The sequence below is a fragment of the Barbus barbus genome, assembly GCF_936440315.1.
Source record: "Barbus barbus genome assembly, chromosome: 28".
NCBI lineage: Eukaryota > Metazoa > Chordata > Actinopteri > Cypriniformes > Cyprinidae > Barbus > Barbus barbus.
In genome coordinates, this window is record NC_136756.1 from 12,556,100 (window position 1) to 12,582,917 (window position 26,818).

At 36.7% G+C, this 26,818-nt stretch overlaps 1 protein-coding gene across 1 annotated transcript in view; it reads left to right on the forward strand.

The window, feature by feature from the left end:
* The first annotated feature begins 594 nt into the window (after positions 1-594).
* Positions 595-26,818, forward strand: part of slc23a2 (solute carrier family 23 member 2) — a 28,803-nt gene continuing 2,579 nt past the window's right edge. The window contains exons 1-12 of the mRNA XM_079382082.1: positions 595-854; positions 12,576-12,826; positions 14,979-15,074; positions 15,798-15,914; positions 17,284-17,441; positions 21,669-21,757; positions 21,848-21,915; positions 23,029-23,210; positions 23,309-23,429; positions 24,760-24,916; positions 25,329-25,476; positions 25,575-25,680. Coding sequence (XP_079238208.1) covers positions 12,722-12,826; positions 14,979-15,074; positions 15,798-15,914; positions 17,284-17,441; positions 21,669-21,757; positions 21,848-21,915; positions 23,029-23,210; positions 23,309-23,429; positions 24,760-24,916; positions 25,329-25,476; positions 25,575-25,680 — 1,347 coding nt within the window. The 5' untranslated portion in view covers positions 595-854; positions 12,576-12,721. The remainder of the gene's footprint in view (positions 855-12,575; positions 12,827-14,978; positions 15,075-15,797; positions 15,915-17,283; positions 17,442-21,668; positions 21,758-21,847; positions 21,916-23,028; positions 23,211-23,308; positions 23,430-24,759; positions 24,917-25,328; positions 25,477-25,574; positions 25,681-26,818) is intronic.

Sequence of the window (26,818 nt, forward strand, 5' to 3'; positions counted from 1 at the left end):
AATATCACATGCCTAAATTAAAACTTGCTTTTTAAAGCTTAAAGTTCTCACTGTTTTGTAATGTGGAAAGTGCAGCTAAGATCATTGGTTTCATTGGCATTATGTAGCGGTTAATGAATGTAGGTCAATTAAGTAACGACGCAGTACAGCCTGAAGACCAGATGGGGGCGCTGAGAATGGCCTTCAGTGACACTAAGGGCGCCTAAAAAGATTTTTATGTAAAATATTATGTATTGTAAAATTATTTTAAAGGTGTGTTTATTTAATTTAAATATATTTTCATATATTTGCCGTCTCTTTCCTCAACCTCTAACATTTTGGTTGTTATTTGTATAATTGCACATTGTTTGTTGTAAATATGTCTGTTCAATGGTTTCAAAAAGATTAAAAACAGACTAGCGGCGCCATTTTTAGTGGTAAAGCAGCACATCGGAGGAAATGGGAGTCCTGTGAGGCCATAGAAGAGGCTGCGCTGAGCGAGCTTATGGAATCACAGGGTAGACACGACACCGGCAAAAAAGAGGACTGGGATGTTGCGTCATCGCCTGTGAACAATTCTATTGGCCGAGAGTCACTATAAGGCGGGGTTTCTGAGCGTTCCGACGTCAGAGTTTGTTTTGAGCATGCGTTGAAATACCACAGTGCCCCGTGTGTTGATATGTAACAGGGGAAATCGCTCTGTTCGTCTCCTGCTCATCATATAAGTGTCCTGCCGAAGGTGTTTGGTCAGAGAAAGCCTCCGTTTCTTTATTTACCCTCAGTAGTGGTGAAGTAGGACACTCAGCGCTGTTACAAGGTAACTTACCACAACAGAACACAAGGGGAAATTACAGAAAACAAATCTTCCTGGAAAGGTGAGAAATAACGACTCAATGTGTTTTATCACACAGCTGTTGTATTGTAATTATAAATATACATTTTCTTAATATCAAAGAGGTGTAATTATTATAACAATGATTAAAAATGTCCTAGTCGCATCCCATCACCTCAGGATTCCTGTTCCAGAGATGCGATACTGGCTTGTACTTGAGCTGCTTCTATCTACAATAAAGACGGTTCTTTTATATGATCATTTACAGTTTTCGTGTTTGGTTTATGTGCATATAAAACATGATATTGAAATATGGATGGCGTTCAGCACTATTGATCTGTCTGTTGGGCCATAGATAGCCATGGACATCTTTTCTTTCTTTTTTTTTAAAGACCACGTGCTTTCAGTCTCTGCTTTGAGATGTATTTTCTCGTCTTATAATAGCTAGCAGATTAAATAAAGGTATACTTGTTTTGATTATCTTTGAGAGATATGTCAAGGTTAGTAATAATGTGATAGAAGAGGAGGTGACAAAGGGTGAAGCACGTGAGGAAGGAAGATGTGGTTCAATAACTGACGTCATCATGACTCATATGATGCAAACTGGACATTTATTGTTTGTGCCTCATTAAATATGGTGAGTGCTTTTGGTAATTGGTGCATGGTTTTCGTTAGTGATTCGCAATTGTAAATGGTGTTTAAGGAAATGGGTAGTAGGTGATGTGGGCTAGTCCAGTTTCTAGGTTAATTCCAGTCTTCAGTGTCACATGTTTCTTCAGAAATCATTCTAATATGCTGATTTGCCATTTATTATTATCAGTGTTGAGAACAGCTGTGCTGCTTAATGTTTCTGTGTGTGTGGAATGAATAGAAACTTCAAAAGAAAAGCATTTATTTGAAAAATAAATCTTTGCTAACTTTATAAAATGTCTTTACTGTCACTTTTGATCAAGCTATCATGTTCTTGCAAATAAAATCAGTAGTTATTATTAAAGCAGTAGTCTATATGTTTATAATATTGCTCAGCCTGTTCAGAAAGATGTTGATTCTAGAGCAAAATTTTCCACAAGCTATCTTGATAACATGGGGCCTGTCTGCTGAGGGTCTCATTGGAAAAATTAGTACATTATTGTAAACATTTTTACATTGATATGCAAAATTGTTCAGTATTTAATATAAAAACTTGCTACCTGACATACAAATTTAAATTTTCCTCCGCGATCTCTATGAAATTAATTTACCCAGCAATCATTAATGACTGGAAATGTCATGGAAATCGTTTGAACAAACATTAAGAGAATGCTGCAGCATGAATGGCAAACCATGCCCTCTCCAACCTTCCAGTTATGCATAGATAGAATAAAGGGCATCTATGTTTTTTGTGTTCTTTGATATTTGCTTAGGAGTCATTCACAGTGTAAGTGCCGCTTTGGGTATTTGTGTAAATGATGCCTGAAATGTCCATTCATGTGGTATCGTATGAACTATGACTTTTAGGATTTGTCTGGTCTGTGACATCTCCACCTAGATGCCAATAATGACAGTATTTCACCAGTGTATTTATTGATAAATAGTCAGTTTGATCCCATTTGCTAAAGATAATGAATGTCTCTGAGAACAGAATTGATTCTTCTCTTTTTGAGCCATTCCTTTAATATTATATAAACTGAAAGGCATAAACAGTTTAGATAAACAGATGTAGCTCAGAGGAACACAGACTGGATTGTGGCAGCTGGATTTTATAGCACAGGCTGTCAAACAGCAGAAGACTTTTTTGAGTGGAATGCTTTGCTTAAACAAATCTGTTGTGCTTGGTTTGGACTTGCTTAAATATTGTACAGAGAAGTTAAAGGCAGTGGATCCTAATAGTTGTATTTCTCATCTGTGATGCATTAATAAATGTTTTAATTAGCTTTTGTGCCTAGAGGGCTGAATTTTTTTTGTTTTCCTCTTGCTTTTGTGTTCGTTTGAATCCGCATTTGTCAGCACAAGTTGCTCTTCACAATCCAGTCATGTCCAGAAGTGGATTGTTTAAGAAATTGCCAATTAACTGTATTGATTTCTCAGAGCTTAACTAAGTAAAGTGAGGACCATGTAATTAAATGGTGAAGCTGAGAGAGCGTGTTAACAAACCAGCAACCTTATCTAACACACCACTGCAAAACAAGAGGGTGTTGAAGTTTTTCTTCCTTGTTTTTTTTTTTTTATTCTTTCTTTTTCTCAGTCATCTGATTTAGTCCCTTGAAGTGAAAAAAAAAGTCATCACTCTCACTCATACTAACGCTATTTCAGTATTTTTCAAACCAATTCTGGTTCTCTGTTCTCTTTTTCTGTCTCTTTCTGTTTTTCTTGAGGAAACATTTGCGTTGTAAGGCTTTTCTTATCCTTTACAGAATGAACGTGCAGGCTGAATCTTTGTAGTTGGGTTTTTTTTTTTGTAGTTGAAATTTTTTTTTTTCTAGTTTGGCAGCAGTAAATTCGTAGAGCAGTTAAAAAAAAACTCATTAAAAAATATTATGCTGATATTAAACTTTAAATTGTGGTTGAATAAGCCCTATTTGAAACCATTGTGAAATAGGCCAGAGATTTAAATTAAGTGACTTTTGCACAATAATTGCTGCTGCTGCTTCTACTTATTTTTTATTATTATTTTTTTTTGTCATCTCTTTTGTATTTAATTCACCCCAAAAATTTAAATTCTGCCTTTATTTAACCTTATGTTATTCCAAACCTGTATGGCTTATTTACTTCTGTGGAATATAAAAAAAATATATTTTGAAAAATGTTGGTAACCAAACAGTTTTGGTAACTTGTATGGACATTTCTCAAAATATCTTTTGTTTTCCTACAAAAGAAAAAGTTACACTGGGTTGGAACATTGTGAAGGTGAGTAAATGATGACAGATTTTTCGTATTTTGTTAGCTTTTCCTTTTAAGAGTTTCTGTAGTTGTAGTTTCTAAAGTTGTATTTAATAACAACCTATGAATTGCACCTATTTGCCTCTGAGGTTGATCCTTTCAATAAATCATCATTATAGTGCTTACATAATTCAGATCCTATTGGTTTGTGGTAATGCAAATTGTGAGGACATCACACCTTCCAAACCTTTCTCTTATGTCACTCACTGGTTTCTCATCTGAGAAACCTCACCCTTTCAGTTTTTCCTGTCCCATAAGGCAATTTGTTAGATTTAACTCCATCATGTAACAGGGGATTTAAAGTTTACATAATTATATGAGTCAGGGCTCTGTATAACTGCCAAATCAAGGTTGTGACAAAGATTGCTTGAAACAATATGATCTTTAGCAAAGGGCAGAACTGTGTGACCATTAATGACATTTGAGGCAAAACATGTTTGAGCTTTCAGCGAACACTGTGTTGACACTAGATGCGAATGAGAGAATCCATTATAATCAGGGATTTCTGGATGCTGTGGCAAATCCCCGACAGTAAACTGATGCCCTTTTTATTTCTGACATACTCCAAGTTCTCACGCTACTTCTGACATGAAGGACAAATAAGTTTGTGACAGTTGCAATTATACTTTTGTTATTATGCACATACTTGACATATGACACCTCACAAACATGCACAGATCACACGTATCATTTGTGACACCCCTTAGAATTAAAGTGTACTTTGAAGTAAGTTGTATGGGAATCTGTTCAGGGTGTGACCCTTAACAGGATTGTTCCCGCATTCTTTCTTGCTTATGGGTAATTGTTAGTTTAGAGTGACAAACTTGTCCCTTGACTAGTTTCAGATATGAAGTAGACCACATAAAAGATATCATAACCTAGTATTTACCAAAGGAATGACAAAGGTTTGGCCATTTTTGTTCTCATTTTATACAATTATTTGCTACTACTATCATTGAAAATTCATCTTCTATGAGAAATGATCACTGGTGGTTTTTCATCACATCAATTGATAATGATTAAGTCGTGATGGTAAATACTTGCCATCGGCTTTTATAAGCAAAAATTGCACTGCATTGATAACTTTTGCATTTTGTATGACAAACTCAAGATTTTTTGAGAATAACCCTCATGTTGGCCTACGGTAATGTTAAAACAGCATTTAGGCAGAGGGTGATTTGAGGGTATTTGAACTGATATATTGGAATTAAATGTTTTTACAGTATTTTGCTCCAATGTGCGATGCCCTTTTTAGTGACTTGCTTTGAACTTCATGTGTGGTTGACCTTAAAAAAAAACTACATAGCAGACAACCCAGGTCCCATGATCTTGACCGCATGTCTTTTCAAATTTGGCTGACGATGTCCTTGATGGTGCCTTTTTTGTCACAAGATAGTGGCTTTTGTAAGTGTCTCTTTTGTCAGATGGATCTATAACCTGCTCTATTCAGTCTATTTGAGTTGGTATCATTAGGTTTAAAGAGTTTACCATTCAAATTGATTAGATTTTAAGCTCTCTCCTCCACAGTTAAAGTTACACTCAAAGACGTGGCTCACATGAGGCTGTAGTTTGAATGTGTCCCAGCCCCCTTAGATGTAAGGCTACTGTAACGGCCAAAGCTATGTATTTGTGTAAATATGTAGACATTTACACTGGTGCATCTTTTGTTTTCAAATAAAAATGATCCTCGTCATACTGGCGTTTCAAGCCGGCTTTCCACTATCTCTGACAAGCAAAAATAAATAAATAAAACCAAAGTTTCTTTTAGATAATGTAATCTCGTTCAAATTGATTTCATAAAATTGGTATCGAAAAAAGTATCGTCCAGGAACCAGTATCGAAGTCAAGGTATCTGTATCGATATCGAAAATTTTTGAACTATACCCAGCCCTAATTCCTTTAAATTAATTTAGAGAAGTTCAGACCTAAAACACTGCTATTTTGACTTTAATCAGCCTGTTCTTACTGAACACCATTTAATTGTGCTACATCTCTTGAGATCTTTTATTTGATACACACCTCTATAATTCTCTGTTGCTGTGCATCAGAGTAGATTCAAGCCCTCACTGTTCTGCTGACAGAAGCTGTTCAGATCCCCCTGTTGAGTCAAATGCCCCTTTCTTTCCCGTGGGGTCCCTTTGTGTTTAATTGATGTGCATCCAAGAGACCCAGTGGATATATTCATTTCTTCAAGAATTTGTCATTCTTTGATATTCACTGTACAGAAACTCAATAGTTTGACCTGCACTCCCCTGCGGAGATGTGCTGTGATGCATAAATCTCCTCTCACAGGGCCCGGGGCCGCTGTTGTGGGGTGTCAGGCTCCTACAGTGCTGTGCTATTGTCACTAATCTAACCTCACCACTGAGAGGGCTAATTAAACGGCATATCTGAGTGAATTAGCAGGTAAGGAAGAATGTGTTGTCATGGGTGTGGAAAGGTCGACTCTTTCTGGGGGGAAAACCAAGCATGTAGTTTAAGTGAAAAGCAAGAATGAGAATATTTTATTTTTTTTTTTTACTTTTTAATGGCAAAGACCAACAAATATGAAGTCATTTATGTAATAATTTATACAGATTCATTTATACGGTTTGAACAATTTCAGTGTTTAACAAGTATGATGACTGAGGGCAAATGAATGACGCCTTTTTTAATGGCAAAGAACAACAAATATAAATGTTTTTATAAGTGTTATTCACTGTTTATATACTTTTACCTTTTACAGAATTTATTAACACTTCGAATTGGCTTTTATTTTATGTTATATGAGTTCATTTGCAAAAACCGATAGCTATATATATTTAACGCATATTTTATGTTCATTTTAATTTAGTTTGAGCTTTAGTAATTTTGTCATGCACGTTTGTCATTATTTGTTTTGTAATCGTACTTCACCTGATTTCAATTTGTTTCGCAACATTTTAAATTTTTGTTTTTTCAATTTTCATCTAATATTTATATTGCATTCTATTTAATTTGTATTAACAGTATTAACTAACTAAACAATTTAATGTTTTTAGCCAGAATTATTTCTACAGCAATTTTCCCAATAAATATTAAAAACCAAAACTAATATCAAAAATAAATTCACAGGTAATATATAATAGCTGACAATAGTGCCAGATAACCAGTGAGCGAGTTAAGGACAACGGTAGCTATAATAACTTTGAAAGACGCAAAGTGTATATTGACTATTTATATGTACCTTGCACATCATAGTTCTTACTCTTAAAATATGTTTTGTAAGATTTTTATTTTCTCTGTAAAATTGTCTGTGGACCCCTTAGCACCCTCTTGTGGATACTTAGGGGCTTCATGGACCCTAATTTCAAAACCTTTGACTCAGGGAAGTGTAAGTCACATTATTCAGCATTATCTTAGCAAGACTTAAGAAGTTGTTTGAGAATGTATAAATGCTGAGTTTGTGAATGTGTATGAAATCTGATGAGTTTATTTGTCACGAGTGACGAGTTCCTCTAAAGCTAATGACCGAGAACTAGCGAGTCAATAAAGTCTCGGAATTTATTGTCAGACCAGCTCTGGTTTCAGTTCCATGAACATTGGATGTTTGGCCTTTTGATCATGGAAAAAAAAAACGATTATACCGTTCAAAAGTGTGGTGTCAATTATAATTTTTTTTTTAAAATAAATTTTATAAAAAAAAAAAAAAAAAGACATTCAATTGCCAGTAAAGACAGTCTTTGTTTAGAATTTGTTTTAAAAGATTTGCATTTCAAATAAATGCTGCTTTAAACATTCTATTCAGCAAAGAATCCTGAGGACTGCTGAAAATTGAGTTTTGAATAAATTACATTTTAAAAATATTAAAATAGATATTACAATTTTTAAATATTTTACATTTTAAAATTGAAATAGAAAAGGTATTTTAAATTTTACTGTATCGGTATTTAGTATCTGGACACTTAAGTCGCACGTACTATGAATGACTTGTCTTTGGGACTGGGTTTGACGCATCTGAATTCCCAAATGAGACGAGTGAAAGTTTTAACGTTCACATTATGCTAAATATGTACGCAATGAATTGTCACATTCTGTCAGTCTCTCTCAGTGGCCTTCATCACGTCTGACTAGCAGATGTTTCATCACAAAGCTGCAGCAGAAATGAGCTCAATGTGTTTTGTCTATAAATGTGCTTTTGAAGAGGTTGGATTTTGGTTTAAACTTTTAAACATCAGCAAGCTGTAATTATGAGATAATGGGTCATTAAAGGTGACCAAAATGAAGTATGTGCTTCACACGCTAGTATTCATACATTCTGTCTGGACTTCTGTCTGGAGTATTTTCTTTCCAAAAAGAAGTCTGTCATTTCTTCATGATCTTTAAAGCACCTCAAGTTCTTCCTTAAATCTCCTCATCTGGTGTGCTAAAGCTGTTTTGAGTTTGTTGGTTTCGTCTTGCTCCAGTAATATTTGTTTCCCAGTGAGATGATGATCTCCAGGTTTAAGGTTTCTGTTTTAAAGTCCAGCATTGATATTATATACACAGCTCAGCCCAGATAGTCAAATATTTTTGTGGCCCTGAAGTTTTCCACCTCATGCTCTTGCCAGATCTGTGTGGATGCCTTTTTTGTGAAGTTTGAGTTGTTGGATTTGTTGTTTAGCTGCCTGTCATGTAATCAAATGGATCTGCTTCTGTTTGAAATCAGAACTAAACCTGCTCAGACAAACATGTGTGAGAGCAGTATCTGTGGATGGATCCGTCCTGCTGTGTTTTGGACCATCCGCTGATGATCACATTACGAGGACACGTATTATACCTGATGGGATGGGTCATGACTAACAGCACTAAAGCTAAATGTTGATAAACTGACAGCTCACTTTGTTTGTCTACGTGCCTACAGACAGACAGACACACACGCACTGTTGTACACATGTAGACAACACACAGCCAGATATCTCTGATCAGTGGAATTATTTTAATAAAATGTGCTCAAGTTCATATATTCAGAGTTTATTCATTTAAAGGGGACCTATTATGCTCAAGATGTAAAATAAGTCTCTGATGTGTATGTGAAGTTTTAGCTCAAAATACCTGACAGATAATTTTTTATAGCTTGTTAAAATTGCCACTGTTAAGGTATGAGCCAAACGCTCTGTATTTGAGTATGTTGCTTTAATGCAAATGAGCTGGGGCTCCTGGAGAAGAAGGCGGAGCTTCAAGAGCTCGAGGTCCAGCATTAGCAGTGCTAGCCTTTGCAAATAAACATTCCACGATTAGTACAAGCCTGTTATCTTTACAGAAAACGTACTCCGTTTTCAAAGTCAGTCATCTGATTGTACTGTGCATAATAAATTTGTGTTTATGAATTACACAGACGGGGAGCACGGCAGGATGAAAATAACAACATAGCTGGTCTCATGGTGCATGGCATGCTATCACAAACTTTATAAGACCCACTCGTGATTATGAGCTCAACAAACTCAAGCTATCGACTCTCATTGCTTTCATATGCAACTTTTAACTACCACATTCCTATTCACCATCATTCATTCATGAAGACAGCACCAGTGAAAACAGACAGCGACGATGGTAGCTTTAGCATCATTAGTCTTACAGAATGCCAAGAAGCTCCTTCAGAAGGGTAATTTGAAAACAAATGCGTGAAACTTACTTTGTCTGGAGCTGACGTTTGCGCACGAAGCGTTGGTATTGATCCCTACACGTATTGGGGACTTTACCGATTTTATTTATTTATTTTTTTTCCCAGGAGATTTCCTTAGACAATGAACTTAACTACAGTGTCCTCAGCGGCTCAGAAGGAGGGAGTCTATGGAGACTCCTATGTTTGTTAGTGCATCCCAAAGCACAACACTTGAAAAGCCTCTTTGGTGCTGACATTGTATATCTCCAGCAGCTACAGTAATCGGTAACATTAATGGCGGAAGCGGTCGCAGCTTCTCACTCAGGGCTGTGTCTATATGCTTATAGGGCAGCGTCACTAATGGGCGGGACTTTCTCCGCTCGGTGACGTGAACAGAGGGAGAATCTGAAACGGCTTGTTCTGAGAGACTGTTTATGATTTTATTAGTTTATAAATAAATGAGTGGGTGGATTTTTAACATTATAGGCTGGATGTTTTCACACACTGCAGCCACACAACTGTGTTCAAACACCTTATAAAAGTGATTTTTGCATAATAGGTCCCCTTTAAATGAATGTCTCAACATTTGTCTGCCAGATAATTTGGTGCAGCCTTCAGACAAGATCCCATTTAGTTTTAGTCATATATTTAGTCACTTTCAGTTTCAGAAAGATGCCCAAGCTTCTACTTCACAACAACTGTGTGCTATTTAGCAGAGGACATGATTTTACCCATAACTCCATGTGGCAAAGAGTAGATTCGCATGAGGAGGTCCATGAGGTGTCGTTTGAGATCATGTGCAGTAACACATTTACTGTTATTCAGCAAAGTTTGCTTACAAACTCCAATCAGTTTAGGAATATTTTGTGAGACAAAAAAAAAAATCCCACACAGATTTTGCAACTTAAAGTTGGTTGCTTTGGCTGTGAGCACACAGAAAACAGTCCTCAATACTAATTGAGTTCTCGTGAAAAGGGAAGATGTGGTAGTTATGAATCACTGATTCTGTCTGTGAAAGTTTTTAGAATACTGATTTGATTTCATAGTCTATAGGAATTAGTCAAATTATGGGAAATACCCACAACCCTGTGGCAAAATTCAAGTCCCGTTTAAACGAGCACACAGAACAAGTACAAATTATTGTCCGTAGTAATCAACTGCATGCTAAAGATGTTGTTGGTAGAGCTTAACTTGTTTTAAACCGAAAATATTTGTTTAAGCTTTGTGAAGTGTTAGGCATGCATTTGCTTATAGGCAAGCACATTCAAAATATCAACATGCTAATTAAACAACTTACTTTGATTAATCAAATAGAAATAAAATGGCTTGTGATTTGTATTTTGACTGCTAATTAATTCCTGTATCCTCTTTCTTTTTGTCAACCCTCATCTCTCTTCCACCCTCTCTCTATCCTTCTCTTCTCCCAATTTAACCCCTCCCACACAGATGCTTCCGGTCGTCCTGATTGGTGGGAGTGATGTGTGAACTAGGTACTCATTACTTTACTGTCCCCAGCTGCTCTAGGACACCTGCTTTCCAAATAAAAATCAATAGAATGTCACAGATATCTAGTATCAACTCTATTTGCTTAGTAAAATGTAAATAAGACTTTTGATTTAAAGTCTGTGTAAAGGCAATTCAAAGAATCATTTCTAAACACATTATAAATGTTAGAAATGTATTGCTGAAAACACGTTACAAAGACTGTGAAATATCTAGTACTGAATTGTGGAGTTGGACCATTAAACATTTTTTCCCTAACTGGAGCGCATTAGCATCAGTGGTTTGCCTGCTTAATCGCAAGTTACTGTCTTTACCGTTATTTACTACAGCCTACTGTTTGCTTTCGCCATGTAAATGCATATTACCTGGTTGGTTCAGATTGTAGCGGTATTTAACAGTTGAGATGGGCGGCAGCTTTCCTGTGAGTGGGCGTGGTTTCAGCGTTTGAGAGCAGACAATACGGCTTATTTTGATAACTTATTTTATTTACTTGGCTTTTTTTTTATCATTCAAATTTGGCTGGGTGGTTAATAACACATTTTTCTGTGGTGTGAGAAACTCGGAACACATTTAATATTGCTTTACACAGACTTTAAGACGACAGCAACTCTTTAATTCTCTTTATCTAAAATAATAGTAATTGTGAGATCACAATTGTTCATTATTTTAAAGATTTAATGTTTTGCCATTTAAGTATTTAGACAGGAAGTGAAGTGGGAGAGAGCCAGAGAGGGGGGCAGGATCGGGATAGGTCCGCGAGGAGGGATTCGAACTCGGGACACCCGAAGCCGAACAGCGCTATATGTTGGCATGCTGCCCACAAGGCTATTGGTGCAGATTGATCACATTATTAAAAAAAGGCTGTTCCAAGAAAATGTCTTCATATATTGGACATAATACAACCCGAGTTCCGGAAATGTTGGGACGTTTTTTAAAATTTGAATAAAATGAAAACTAAAAGATTTTCAAATCACATGAGCAAATATTTTATTCACAATAGAACATAGAGAACATAACAAATGTTTAAATGGAGAAATTTTACAATTTTATCCACTAAATGAACTGGTGCAGCCGTTAGTGGTGCGCTGACACGTCTAATCGCTGTCATTAATAGGGAGGGTGCTGGCCCAAGGCCACAAGAAAAGTAAACAGGACTTGACTGTTACCAAAATCAACCATGTCAGCTGATAAAGCGTACTGACCTTCACCAGTCACTCGGTGTCTTTCTTTCGCTTCTGTTTTCCATCTCACCCATCCTATCTTCTTCATCCATCTCCCCACTGCTTTCTCTGTCCTCCAACTTTCTTTTTTCATCTCCTTAAACTATTATTCTTTACCTCACCACATTTTTTTAAAATCCTCTTTTGCTTGTGTCCATAAATGTAGATGTTTGATCACACATCATTGTTATACAAGTGGTCAGTTGAGTCCAAAACCACACTGTAAAGTGTGGGATGTGAGTTTATAAACCATTCTTCATTTGATTAATGGTGTCGGATCTAGATTTGTTTTAATATTCCATTTCATTGCATAACTTATTATTTTAATTTATTCTGCCTTTTCCTCCATAAAATTAGTGTGAAGCACTCAAAAATTGAAGGGATGATTTTTAGGTTTTATTGGTTTATGACTATATGGATTATCTTTTTATTTTGTGGAATGATTGCAGGAAGTCATCAGATGAGCACTTTCATTTCATTATTCATTCGTGAATAACATTGCTCTGTTTTCTGACCCCAGATGACTTGGCTGGCCAATCAGTTGAGCATGAGAGTGTGCTGAAAGCCAGAGCAGCAGTGTTTCTACCAGAGCGTGAGAGGGAGTGGAGGAGAGGATCAGAGCCAGAGGGAGAGGAGGAGGAAGAGGCAGAGAAGCAAAGGGGAGGAATGGGTGTTGGTAAAAACACCAACTCCAAATCCATGGACTCCGCCGCAGAGCCTGGCAAATATGAGGAGGAGAACAAACACAGTGCACACTTCTATCCCATCCCAGTGAGTGTGTGTTTGTCTGCGTGGAATGATGCAAATCATAGGGTCAGAAACAATGCCTTCTAGCCTGTTATTACAGTGACTCTACAGGACACTGGTCACGTATACTTTAAGCAAGACAATGTGGTGTGCAAATTGCAACCTTAAATATGTGCCATTTAAAAGCTGGATTTTTAGAATTTTCTATTTCGTGTATCAGTAAGCTACAAGGAATGACAAACAACTTATTCATAATCATGGTATACATAAGGTTTCTTTTGAAGATACACACACGAGTCATAAATATAATGGTGACACTTCACAGTAAGGTTGTAAATACACTACTTTTCAAATGTTTAGGGTTTATTGCAGCAAGGATGCATTAAATTGATCAAAAGTGACAGAAAAGACATTTATGATGTTACAAAATATTTCTGCTTCAAATAAATGCCTTTTTTTTTAAATCAAAGAATGAAAAAAAATTCACAGTTTCCACAAAAATATTAAGCAGCACAACTGTTTTCTGGAGTAATGGCTGCTGAAAATTCAGATTTACCATCACAGGAAAATTTCATTTGAAAAATAATTCTAATAGAAAACAATTATTTTAATTTGCAACTCTATGCAATTTTACTGTTTTTACTGTATTTTTGATCAAATAAATGCAGGCTTGTTGAGCCTCAGAACTATCCATTTTATCATAATAAATTTTTAATACTGCAACATTTCAAGTTTTAGTATTAAATTACATTAATCTATTACGAACAGGTCTGAATTAACAGCGAAGAATAATCTCTTTTATAAATTAACATTATAAACATTACCATTAATAAATGCTTAAAAATAATTGTACACAATTTTAACAAATATCATATTGTAAAACACTACTAATTTAATTATACTGTTTGTAACGTGAGCACCTCATGTTCGCATTCTCACCACTGCAGGAAAGGTTTTTCTAGAAGTGAAACAAACCGAACAACCTATAGCAGCTGCAGCTTTTTGACAGTGTTTTTGTTGCGAAGCATGCATATTGAAGTGAAGTGACATAAGGCCAAGTATGGTGACTTGGCCTTATTTTCGTGCTCTGCATTTAACCCATCCAACGTGCGCACACACACAGCAGTGAACACACACACACACGGAGCAGTGGGCAGCCATTTATGGTGCGGCGCTCGGGGAGCAGTTGGGGGATCGGTGCCTTGCTCAAGGGCACCTCAGTCGTGGTATTGAGGGTGGAGAGAGCACTGTACATTCACTCCCCCCACCTACAATCCCTGCCGGCCCGAGACGCGAACCCGCAACCTTTGGATTACGAGTCCGACTCTCTAACCATTAGGCCACGACTTCCCATTTAAACAAAGCATGTCAAGAGATTAGAGACATGCTGTAAGAAATTATCTTTTTAAAGTGTTTTTTTCACAGAAGTGTCCATTTATCTGTCAGTTCATTATGGTCTGCTCTCTGAAACTATCTGTTCACTCATTTAAAAAGAAGTGTCAAGACTCCAGTTTCCCTTAGTCATGCCAAAGACTCCCTTAAATGCAATTACATAACAAACCGTGTCTTGTAACATTTGTGTGTATTATATCATTCTTTTAAATTGATGATGAATTATTAGGTGATGCGTGTTCTTTTGCTGAGTCATTTCTGTGTATAATAATTGTTTGATGTTGTTTGAAAGACCGTTTTGGAGCCATCTAAATCTTCTGTCTAGCATGATGTAATTATAAACCACAAAATCTTCACTACTTTAGAGCTAAACCTCATGTAATCCTTGTTTTGGTGAACTCTTCCCTACATGAGTGTGGTCACTTACTGTATCTGCATAAACCTGTCTCTGAAATTTAAGCAAGTGCCCTGGTGAACTTTAGTGGACTGATATGTTTTGACAGTGAGGGGATGTAATATCATGAGATGCAAGGTAAAACTATGCACTTGTCACTGAAACCATGGCATTTGAATATGGCAAAGAGAACCAAAGCAAAGCTTCTGGAACCTTAACCCTTCCTGTGCCAAGCTCACCTATATGATATCGGATTCCTTGCCAAGATGCCCACATCCACTTTTATCCTCTGTCATGACAATGGAAGAGTTTGCAAGTAGTGTCCTCTGTTTTCTTTATTTTGTTACTTGGTAAATATGTAATGTTTGCACATTTCTGTGTATTTGACAGGTGGTTAATGGTGTCGTGCAGACCCCCGGAGATCAGGACGCAGAGGACACTCAACTCATGGCCATTTACGCAAAAGAGAGCCAGACTGAGGACAAAGTGAGTTTTTCGTAATGATTTTGGGACTATTAGAAATTACACACTTCACCTTTAAATCAAGGGGCTGCTTGTACCAGTCATGCTTATCCGTGTTAAGCCCTGTTCTGTAATGGCTCAGTCATTATGACTTGGCACTTTTCCCCCACAGAGGAAACGGGATTTGGGAGGTCACACAACAACCAGAGGAATTTCCTCAGTGTTCGCCTCTAATACAGCAATGCTGATGCAACACATTGGGATCCTTTTTTAGTTTGTTTCTCTCTCTGGTTCTGTGTTCCCACTTATATATTTGTTAGAAATGAGAACTATTCAACTGGTAGTTGAGTTGTCGTAACAAATAACTGTTGCATCTCAGAATAAAACTTTGAAAGACATAGACAAGACTTTTATGGCTGTACTGTATCCTTGTTTTAATTAGTCAAATTGTTAAAACAAGTATGTATTTTTCATTACAGCATATTTAAGATGTAACCGAATAACTCTTAAAGTAATGTCTTCTATCAATTTGGAGTTTAGCTGTTTGAGTTTATTTCAGGATAATTGCATATAGAGGAACTGATTTCCTGCTGACGCAGTTTGAATTGCCAGCAGTTTTGCTGTGCGTGTGCTGATACGGTTTATAATGTACAGCTTTCACTCAGCTTCTCTGTAATAGAAATTGGTTACCATAGGAACAGCCCAGAGCCTGAATCACATGTGTCTTGTGTTTCCTCTCCCCTTAAGTGCTCCATATCAGAGACTGTGGACAGTACAGACAGCATAGACGCCAGGAGAATGGACATGATATACACCATAGAGGACACACCACCTTGGTACCTGTGTGTGTTCCTAGGTTTACAGGTATAAACGCATGCACAGCCACATGTGGACATACTGACTTGAACATTCAAGTGTAGAGTGGTGTGCCCCAGACATATTAGAGGTATTCATATACCAACTATGACTCAACTAAGGGTTTATAGCAGTGACTACATCTAAAATGTGCAGCAGTGACCCTCGAGTTTGAAGCACTGACCCTCATCTTTACAGCAGTGACCTTTGATTTTGAACTAGTGAATGAGTTTGAAGCAGTGGCCTCCAACTTTGCAGCAATGAATCCTAGACTTCAAACCACTGACCCTCAACTTTTAGTAGTGAAACTAACTATGACGCAGTGACACATTTGACTTTGAAAGGGTAACACTCAACTTTTACTGCTGTAAACTTTTACTTGAAAGCAGTAACACTCAACTTTACAGCAGTGACACTTATCTTTACAGCATTGAACATCGAGTATGAAGCAGTGGCCCTTAACTTTACAGCAGTGAAACCTTGACTTGGAGGCAGTAACACTCAACTTTGCAGTAATGAATCCTAGACTTCAAACCACTGACCCTCAACTTTTAGCAGTGAAACTAACTATGAAGCAGTGACACATTTGACTTTGAAACGGTAGCGCTCAACTGTTACTGCTGTAAACTTTGACTTGAAAGCAGACAGTAACACTCAACTTTACAGCAGTGACCCTCCATTTTACAGTAGTGACACTCATCTTTACAGCATTGTCCATCGAGTATGAAGCAGTGGCCCTTAACTTTACACCAGTGAAATCTTGACTTGGAAGTAGTAACACTCATCTTTACAGTAGTGACCCTCGACTTTACAGTAATGAATCCTAGACATAGAAATTTAGACTTCACAGCAATGAAGCTAAGCTTTGAAGCAGTGACCCTCAACTTACACTGCTGTAAACTTTGACTTGGAAGCAGTAATACTCACCTTTACAGCAATGACCCTCAACTTTACAGTTGTGACGCTTATCTTTACAGCATTGACCATCAAGTTTGAAGCAGTGGCCCTTAACTTTACAGCAGTGAAACCTTGACTTGGAGGCAGGTCGCTCAACTTTAGAGAATTAACATTCAGTCTTAAAGCAGTGACCCTCAACTTCACAGCAGTGATTCCTGGATTTTAAAGCAATGAGCCTCAATTTTATTGCAGTGACTTTGGACTTTATAGCAGAGGCCCTAGACTTTGAAGCAGTCACCCTCAACTTTCAGCAGTGAAACTAGACACTAAAGAAGTGACACTCAACTTGAAGCACTGACCCTAGAATTTACAGCAGTGACCCTTGACATTGAAGCAGACTAGAGATTTGATGTTCTCCTTTACAGAGATAACGGAGATAAAATACTGATATTTGTTTTCCTTCCACACCATTCTTCCTCAGCACTATCTTACCTGCTTCAGTGGAACTATCGCTGTACCCTTCCTGCTTTCTGAGGCCATGTGTGTGGGATTTGACCAATGGGCAACCAGTCAACTGATTGGCACCATTTTCTTTTGTGTGGGCATCACCACCCTGCTGCAGACCACCTTTGGCTGCCGGTAAGTGTGTTTTTTTAAAGCAAGGTCTAGAATGTGTTCCAGACACATTGTGCCATGGTGACAATGCAAGATACAGGTTCGCATCCAGTCTATGTGGTGAATCCCATGCAATGCTCCACTCTCATTTGAGTTTAATTAACTTACAAGTAGGCTCAACAGTTTACTTATACATTATATAACTTTTTTTTCCCAGAATCCGTTATTCTGATCAAACATATAAAAACATTGAGAATATAGCAGAAACCCATCTGTTGTGTTCACTTTTATTGTGCACACAGTATATTGTGTTGTGTGGGTGGGTGGGTGGTTTTATTGATTACTTTCAGGATGTTAGATTAAGGCGTAGTTTGCAAGTGCACTTAAGTTCAGAAAGTACTGCTTCTACTTCACTCTCCTTTTTTTCACTTCCAGAAAATATGGTAGAGAAGAGGATAATCTCTAGAACATTCTGACCACAGTAAAGACAGCTGTTGAGAATCTCCGCTTTCTCACTGGCTTGTCTATGTAATTGACATCGTAATTGAAATTATGTAGTGATTGTGAGATATTTACAGCAAAACTGTGTATAAAACATGAATATCTGTTCACAGTGTGAGAAAGTTATTAGCACATGATATATAGAACATGTTGAACACTGCATCTCTCATGTTCATGGGTTGGGTAAGCTAGTCAGAACAAGGGCATGAACGTCAGGACCTCACAGAGGTAAACTTAAAGTTTGCAGTTATTGGAAAGCTGTAATTAAAGCAAAAGGTAAGCGTTTTTAAGGAAGAAAAACGTTTGCGTCAGTCATTGGTAGGCTGTATTAGCATGTCTGGGCATGTACTTGAGGTTAGTTTGAATATTACACAAGTATGATGCTGGGAGGTTGTAAATTGTAAATCTAGATATTTTTCACTTTTTGGTGTTGTTCAATATACATCTACGTATTATGTTTTTGCACAAAAATGGCTTAAAGGAACATCTGTTTGTCTTCCCCTTTTTTACCCCATTGTTGTTTCATTAATGTTTTTTTATTATTATTTTATTTATGTATTTAATGTTTTTGTTATTTTTATTTATTTAAAAAATAACAAATTTAATCTTTATTTCTTTTCTTTTCCCTGTCTATCTCCTTCGTCTTGCTGAAAGTGATTTAAAACATTTCTCTCAGTTCTGTGAAGAGGAAGGGCTTTCCCAAGTTTTTCTCCACTGGTTACAAGACACAGGCACTTGTATTCAAGGTGCTTTTAGCCTCATTCTCTCCTCCAATTACAATTTCTTTTATTATTTATTTTTTTGAAGGCCACTTTCCTGACCATTAGCCTTGATTTCTTTGAAAACATTTCTCTGTTTTAATGACACTCAACCCTCTTAGACACACAAGGCTGACCACATTTTATTATGAAAGAGAAGAAAATAACTGGAAAGTGGAAGAGAACTTGACAGCTTTCTTGTGGTGTAAGAGCTGCTTTTGTTGGAGCAAAATCTAACTATCAGTTGTTTGTATAACAAGGAAGTCTGGAGAAAATGGGTCAGTTCAGTTTTAGCTGTGGTCATCTGTGGATCTTTGTGTTTGTGATTTCATGTTCTTTAATCACTCAGTAATGAAGGCCTTCAGCTCTTTATAGTGCTCCAATTCAGACAATGCACTGTGTCCGGGACACTCTGTAAGATTTAAATCAATGGTGGAGACCTAAATCTGAAAAACCTTAAACTACAAATCAGTCATTTTATTTTCCAGTATCGCCTGGTACTGATAAATAAATTGAAAAAATATCTATGATATTAGTAAGTATTTTAGTATTTATTATAGTATGTTGTTTTAAAAAAAAAAATCTGAAACTATTTAAAAATATGTATTTTTTTTTTTTATTCAACAATGATGCATTAAATTGAATAAAAATGACACGAGCAAATATATTTGTTACAAAAATAAAATCAAATAAATGCTGTTCTTTTGAACTTCCTATTCATCAAAGAATTCTAAAATAATGTATCATGGTTCCACAAAAATATTTAAAGCACAAATGTTATCAACGTCAATGAAGAAATGTTTCTTAAGCAGTAAATCAGCATGTTAGAATGATTTCTGATGGATCATGTGACACTGAACCTGGAGCAGTGATGCTGAAAATTCAGCATCAATTTATTTATTTATGTTTTTACATATAATTTGCAAACCATTAACCTCAGTTGTCTCACCTCTGCTTTGAATAAGGATCAAGTGCATTTGATTAAAACAAACGCGTACATGCTGGTCTCTTATAAAATACCTAGTACGTCAATGTCTTCTCTACAGTCCTTGGGTCTGTTTATGCCCATACAAACATAAAGCATCATCAATCACAGCAACGCAGGAAACTGTTATTTCCTCCGTAAGTTTCCACTGTTAATGTTTTGCCTCTGCACTGCGCTTTAATGTAATTAATGTGGTAACATAGTTTTATATGACGCAAAACCCCCAAAAGAGAAGCAAGTGGCAGTGATGTCTTATGTGGCGTAGATTGCGGGAGGCTGAGTACCTGTGGAGGTCTGATCCTTCAGGCTGCTCATGTCATAAAGACGTTTAGCCTTTGCCTGTTCTGTGTCTGGCACACAATGTTCTTTTGTGGCCACATGTATAAGAGGGCTGTCTAATGTCTGTGATGCCCCCCGTTTTGACGTCACTTGCTCGTGACACATGCTGTCTCCAGGCAAACCTGAGTGAGTGCACGAAGAAAGAGGAAATGAGAAGAAGATAGAGTGTTGCTGTTAGACCTTTGTGCTGAGTCACTGTATATGAGCTTTCCTTAATGCGTGTTTGTGTGCATATTTGATGATCACCAAAAACTATATTACTATATCAGTTATACTAATGGAAAACAGAAATGAATGACCTGATACCTGTTACATCTACCTGAACAATTTTTCCACTGAACAGAGGATAAAGAACTGATGTTTTGACCTTTATCTGAACAAGGCAAACTTTTTAAATATAATCTGTGCTCTTCTGTTGTATTTTGATGTAACTGTGTTCATTGTCATTGCTGGGTCATGATGACCCTCCTCCCCTCTTTGTTGCTCTGCAAATTAGCATCAAGTGTTCTTAAGCAAAAATAATCCATTTCAAAATCAATGGTTAATTATTATTATTATTTTTCATTATTCATGTAGCACCAGTCTTTACTCACAGACTTAAGGGTAGTGTGTGTGGAGACATCTAGTGGTTAGAGCAGAAGTGCCCAAACTTTTTAAGATGAAGGGCTGAAATTAGTTGATTGAGGGGTTTAGGCCAAATATGAATGTTTGCATTATATCCAACTATATCACTGTATAATAAAATATATGAAATAACAGAAAAATAATAATAAAACAAATTGTAGTGACATTTATTTTATTTATCTAATTCACTTTATTTACATTTCAATGCAAAAATAAAACACAAAAATTTTTAAAACAAAAATATAAATTAAAAATAAACATACTTAAATAGTTTTTTTTTTTTTTATCTAATTCACTTTTTTTACATTTCAATGCAAACATTAAACTAAAAAATGCTAAAACAAAAATGTAACTTAGAAAAACATACTTCAATAGTATTTTATTTATTTATTTATTTGTTTACTTGTTTATCTATATATCCATCCTTTTATAATATCATTCTGTGGCATGGCGGGCCAAATCAAAGGTCAGGTGAAAGTCTTAAAATAATTTACATTTAGTTATATTAACATGCTCTTTATTAAAAATAACTAAAAATAACATGCACAACAATAAACTGTTATCATTTTAGATTTTATGCACTTTTGCTACACAACAGAAATGCCAGAGGTCCATATTAGCTTAGACCGAAGGGCGATTTAACAAGGAGGTTTTGGGGTCAAAAAGGTTGGGAACGACTGCATTAAACCACATGTAAAATGGTTGGTGCTACAGTACATGGCAGTCAGGTGGTCTCTTCTTGTCAAAGTGTTCATGGACAAAAATATTCTGCAACGAGGACCTGGTCTTGAATTGTTTAGTCGAAGGTCTGATTACCTGAGACTAAATAGATGTCAGTGTTCATGTCAGTTTGATTTACAGACAAATTCATAAACAAAACGATTTGATCACTGACTCATAATGTGGTTTAGAGCTCCCCTTGGTGACGGTTACCTGTCTTTTCTCCTCAGCCACACACAAATGTTTCTAAGGAACAAGAGTGTTGTGGGTGTGTTAGTACAAACTGTTCTTGTGAATGATTGTTTTTGTGTTTTTTGCCTCCAGGCTTCCATTGTTCCAGGCTAGTGCTTTTGCTTTTCTCGCCCCTGCAAGGGCCATCCTTTCACTGGATAAGTGGAAATGTAACACAACAGGTACATGTCGCACACACAAACGCGCATATGCTCGTGTACCCTCTCAGTCACGCTTAAAACCACTAACCCGATTGTCCTGTTTCTCTGCAGCTTTTCCTTTATTAAATTCCACAGAGCTGCCGCACACAGAAGACATCTGGCACCCCAGGATACGAGAGGTGTGTTAAAACAAAGAATGAAAGAGATGAGATCAGACAAATTTAATGAGGAACATTAATGTAAAATTGATAAAGGAAGTGATGTGTGAAACTAATGAAATAAAATGAGGTGAGAAGTCAAGGCAGATTGGTTATAACAGGTTTGGCCCATGGAACTGTGTGACCTTAAATTAAATCACAGAAAGGGTTCTGCATTGTCATAAAAAACCTCTATAGAACCACTAACATTGCAAACGTTAATAAAAAGAGGTAGTTAAATCATCTTTATATTAAAATTTAACGTTGCAATGTATTAAATACATAAATACTTTTTTTGTATAATTCTTATAGTTAAAATCTTAAAATGTGACTGATAATATGAGCTCATTTAAATGTTGATTTAAAATGGTTTTACATGAGTTTTTCAAATAACAATGTGTATAAATATTTAGTGCACTAAAATCAATGAAAAAACAAATTGGTCAGATTTATGTATGTATGTTTAATACTGTAAAAATAAGGGAAAACCAGATACAGCAGAAAGAAAGAAATGTGTAATTATACTATACAGTATATAGTATATGGTGAGTTATATGTAACTATACAATACTGAACATGTAACCTTGTTTAAAAATTGAACAACTGTAATGTACTAATTGAAACAATAACTATAGATTGCACACACTCACTGTGTGTGACTTGAAAATTCGGTTACCTGGACTTTTAGTGGAGGAACCAAAACCTCTAAAATTATCTTAATTTGTGTTTTGAAGATTAGCCAAAGTCTAAAGTGGGTTTGGAACAACAGTAGAGTGAATAAATGATAAATTTTCATTTTTCAACTATCCCTTTATCTGTCTTTTTAAGAGACTTGCCTAAACTGATTTGATATTGATTTTGGTGTGGCAGACGAAGACAAAGCAACTTGAGCCAAATTTGATTAAATGGAGCATTACGCTGTCTGGAGGCCTTTGTCAATGACACTTTTCAACCTTTGATCACTTTTAACCTTTAATAGCTTTTTTTTTTTTTTTTGCAGATCCCTACTTATTTGTCTTTTTTTTTTTTTTTTATTCTATTTTTGTGATCAGATTTAAGCACAACGTCTTTCTCCCTCTCTCTCGGTCTCTGTAGATCCAGGGTGCTATAATAGTCTCGTCTCTAATAGAGGTGATGATAGGGGCCTTGGGTTTGCCAGGTCTCCTGTTGAAGTACATCAGCCCGCTCACCATTACCCCTACTGTCACTCTCATTGGGCTCTCGGGCTTCCAGGCGGCTGGAGAGAGGGCAGGCAAACACTGGGGCATCGCCATGCTGTGAGTACAGTTCTCTCACACGCGCGCGCGTTTGTGTATATAACCGATCTGTAGCTCTGTGGACCCAAAATGTAATCTCTCTCCCCTTTTTTAAACAGAACAATATTCCTGGTGCTGCTGTTCTCTCAGTATGCACGTAACATCCAGTTGCCGCTCCCCATCTACAAATCCAAAAAAGGTTGGACGTCTTACCGCCTGCAGTTGTTCAAGATGTTCCCAGTGAGTTTCCAAATTAATCCAAGACAAGCACGTGTGTTCATTTCATTCAGGAATTGAGGGAAAATGCATAAAATTTATATAATAAGCGAGTACATCATGAATACATTTTCCAAATGGTGTTTTTGGCTTATCATGAATCACTAAGTATTTATATTCGGACTATTTTAGACTTGTTCTGGTAGGAACCGTGGCGGAGTAGCCCAGTACCTGCTTTCCAGTACCAATGTTTTTCTGCAGGATGCATGCAGTTCTGTTTATTAACCTCTAGAGTGCCAAAAGTTACGGACTGCAGCTTTAAGTATAGAAAATGTAGTATAAAATATAGTATACAAGCATATATGCTGTTCCATTCAAACATATTTACTTGCTTGCTTATGTTGTTGTTGCCAAACTCCCTGGTGCTCCCTGGGCACCAAAGCAATATGGCTGCTCACTGCTTCAGGATTTTTTAACAACACATTTGGTGCCTTGCTCAAGGGTCTAACCTCAGTCGTGGTATTAAAGGTGGAAGAGAGCGCTGGTTATTCACTCCCCCCACCAACAATCCCTGCCGGACCTGAGACTCGAGCCCATGACTTTTGGGTTACAAGTTCCTACTCTCTATCCATTAGGCCATGACTACCCCTACTACACAACTACTTTTGTTGCCATTGTTGTGATAGGAAATATGATAGCAATTATAAAGATAAAAAAACAGAACCTCATAGCAGCTAAAATCAAAATATGATAATTTCTGGTTTTGTTTGTTTTTTTTACATTCAAGTGACCATCTGTGATTTAATTTCAAATTGCAAATGTTGCTTTTTAAATCTATCAGCAAGTAAAGTTGTTGGACATGTGGTGTTCCGTATCTTAATAATCAGTGTGTTGCGTTTTTCATTTCCAAAATGATCCACATTCTCGTTTAATTATCATGATCATTAGCAGTCTGGTGTCTCTCGCTCCCAGCAGCATGAGCTGGCATTTTCAGAGTCTTGGCACAGTTTGTAATCTGCTGTTAGCTCTGATGACAGCCATAATTACCATGCTGTTTCAGAGACGAGGTCCTTTTGGCCTGTGTTTTTAAATGGAAGCACAGTAGACAATGACATGGCAATGAAAGTGAGTGTGGGAGGCAGATAGAGGCAAGCCAAAATACACAGATTGATCCTTGATGAAACCGTGAGGGAGTTTCAGCTTGCAGTGTTGTCTGCTTGTTTGAAGGCTAGTGAAGGAGGTTGGATAACATGTCTGGCTTTGCGTTCAGCGGTCTGGGTTACTAATCAGAATTTAGCATGAGAAGAGTTTCTTTTTAGTAACTGGGTTTATCTCTCTTTCTGTCTCTCTGCAGATCATCATGGCGATCCTTGTGTCATGGTTTCTGTGTTTCATCTTCACGGTAACTGACGTGTTTCCTCCTGAGAAGGAAAAATATGGGTTCTACGCCCGAACAGACGCCCGACAGGGCATCCTAGCAGCCGCTCCCTGGTTTAAGATACCCTACCCCTGTGAGTCTTGGTTTTGAGTGTTACGTGTGTGTGTGTGTGTGTGTGTGTGTGTGTGTGTGTGTGTGTGTGTGTGTTTGTTTTTTTCCAAAACTTAGTGAAATGTACATGTTGCTGTACCTCTTTAGACCAACCTTTGTGAAAAACAAGTACACTTTTAGCATACTTTTTAAAAGAGTACTTATTATGAATATACCTTTAAGTGTGAACTGAATGTAATATTTTTAGGAGACTTCTTTGTTAATTGCAATTAAATGAAAAGTATTAAAGTTTACATTTCTATTAAATGTAATAAGCTTAACTTTTGTTTTTGACCCAACAAAGTATTCAGTAAACCTTCATGTGGTAGGAATTTTTGTATGCTAAACCTGATGAGATTACCCATAATGCTTTGTGTGAACGGTATGTGTTTTAGTCCAGTGGGGGTTGCCCACGGTGACAGCAGCAGGGGTGATTGGGATGATGAGTGCTGTGGTTGCCAGTATCATAGAGTCTATTGGAGACTATTACGCCTGTGCCCGTCTCTCCTGTGCCCCGCCTCCACCTGTACATGCTATTAACAGGTACAACACAAGGACACAATTGCACATATCAAAACCGATAAGACATCTAGCATGTTTGGTATCCTTATTTGCTAACTGGAATCTCTTTTTTTTTCCAGAGGGATCTTCATGGAGGGGCTTTCCTGTGTTCTCGATGGCATCTTTGGGACAGGAAATGGCTCAACATCATCTAGCCCAAATATTGGAGTTCTGGGCATCACAAAAGTATGATATTTTCCTACCATATTGACTCATAAACTGGTTTTACAGTGCTTGGCTTCAAGGAGCTGGCTGTTAAAAGCACATACAGAGAGCGGTCCATGTGGCACATAGCAGCATGTATTAGACTGGCCTTCAATGACTGCAGTGGATCATTAGCAACCAAAAGACCTTCAATATTGAAAAGGGCAGCTTTTGAGTTTCCAGTGAGAGTCATTAAAATAAGCTCTGACTGACTGTGCACTCCCACAGGGCTGTTCCCACAGGAACTATTTATTTATTAGACATGCATCTGCTACTCATGAGGCTACTACTTTGATTTTAATACTTCATGAATTACAGTTCCAAAGTTATAATTTGTACATTTGCTGCAGCATTGTTGGGAATAAAACTAAATATCAGCTTATTCATGGACATACACTTCAAAAGTTTGGGGTCAGTAAGAGTTTTCCTTCTTTGTATTACATTAATACTTTTATTCTGCAAGGATGCATTGAGTTAAAGTGACAGTGAAGACATTTATAATGTTAGAAAGTTCAAAAGAACAACATTTACTTTAAATATATTTATATACAGTTTTTAATATATTTTTGGTCAAAGATTCATGAAAATTATGACTGTTTCCACTAAAATATTAGGCAGTACAACTGTTTTCAACATTGATAATAATAAGTGTTTCTTAGCCCTAAATTAGAATGTTTTCTGAAGGATCATGTGACACTGAAGACTGAATTAATGGCTGATTCAAATTCAGCTTTGCATTACAGGAATACATTGCATTTTAACATATATTACAATAGAAAAGAGTTGTTTTAAATGGTAATAATGTCACAGTATTATTATTTTTACTATATTTTTTATCAAATAAATGCAGCTTTGCTGAGCATAAGAGACTTCGGTCACACTTTATATTAGGTGGCCTTAACTACTATGTACTTACTTTTTGATGTAAGTACAATGTACTTATTTTGTTCATATTGTATTGCAAAACACTTTTGCTATTATTGAGGTGGGATATGGGTAAGGTTAGGGACAGGTTTGGAGGTATGGGTAGGTTTAAGGGTGGGTTAAGGTGTAAGGGATGGGTCAACAGTGTAATTATAAATGTAATTACAGAAATTAATTACAGATGTAACTACATATA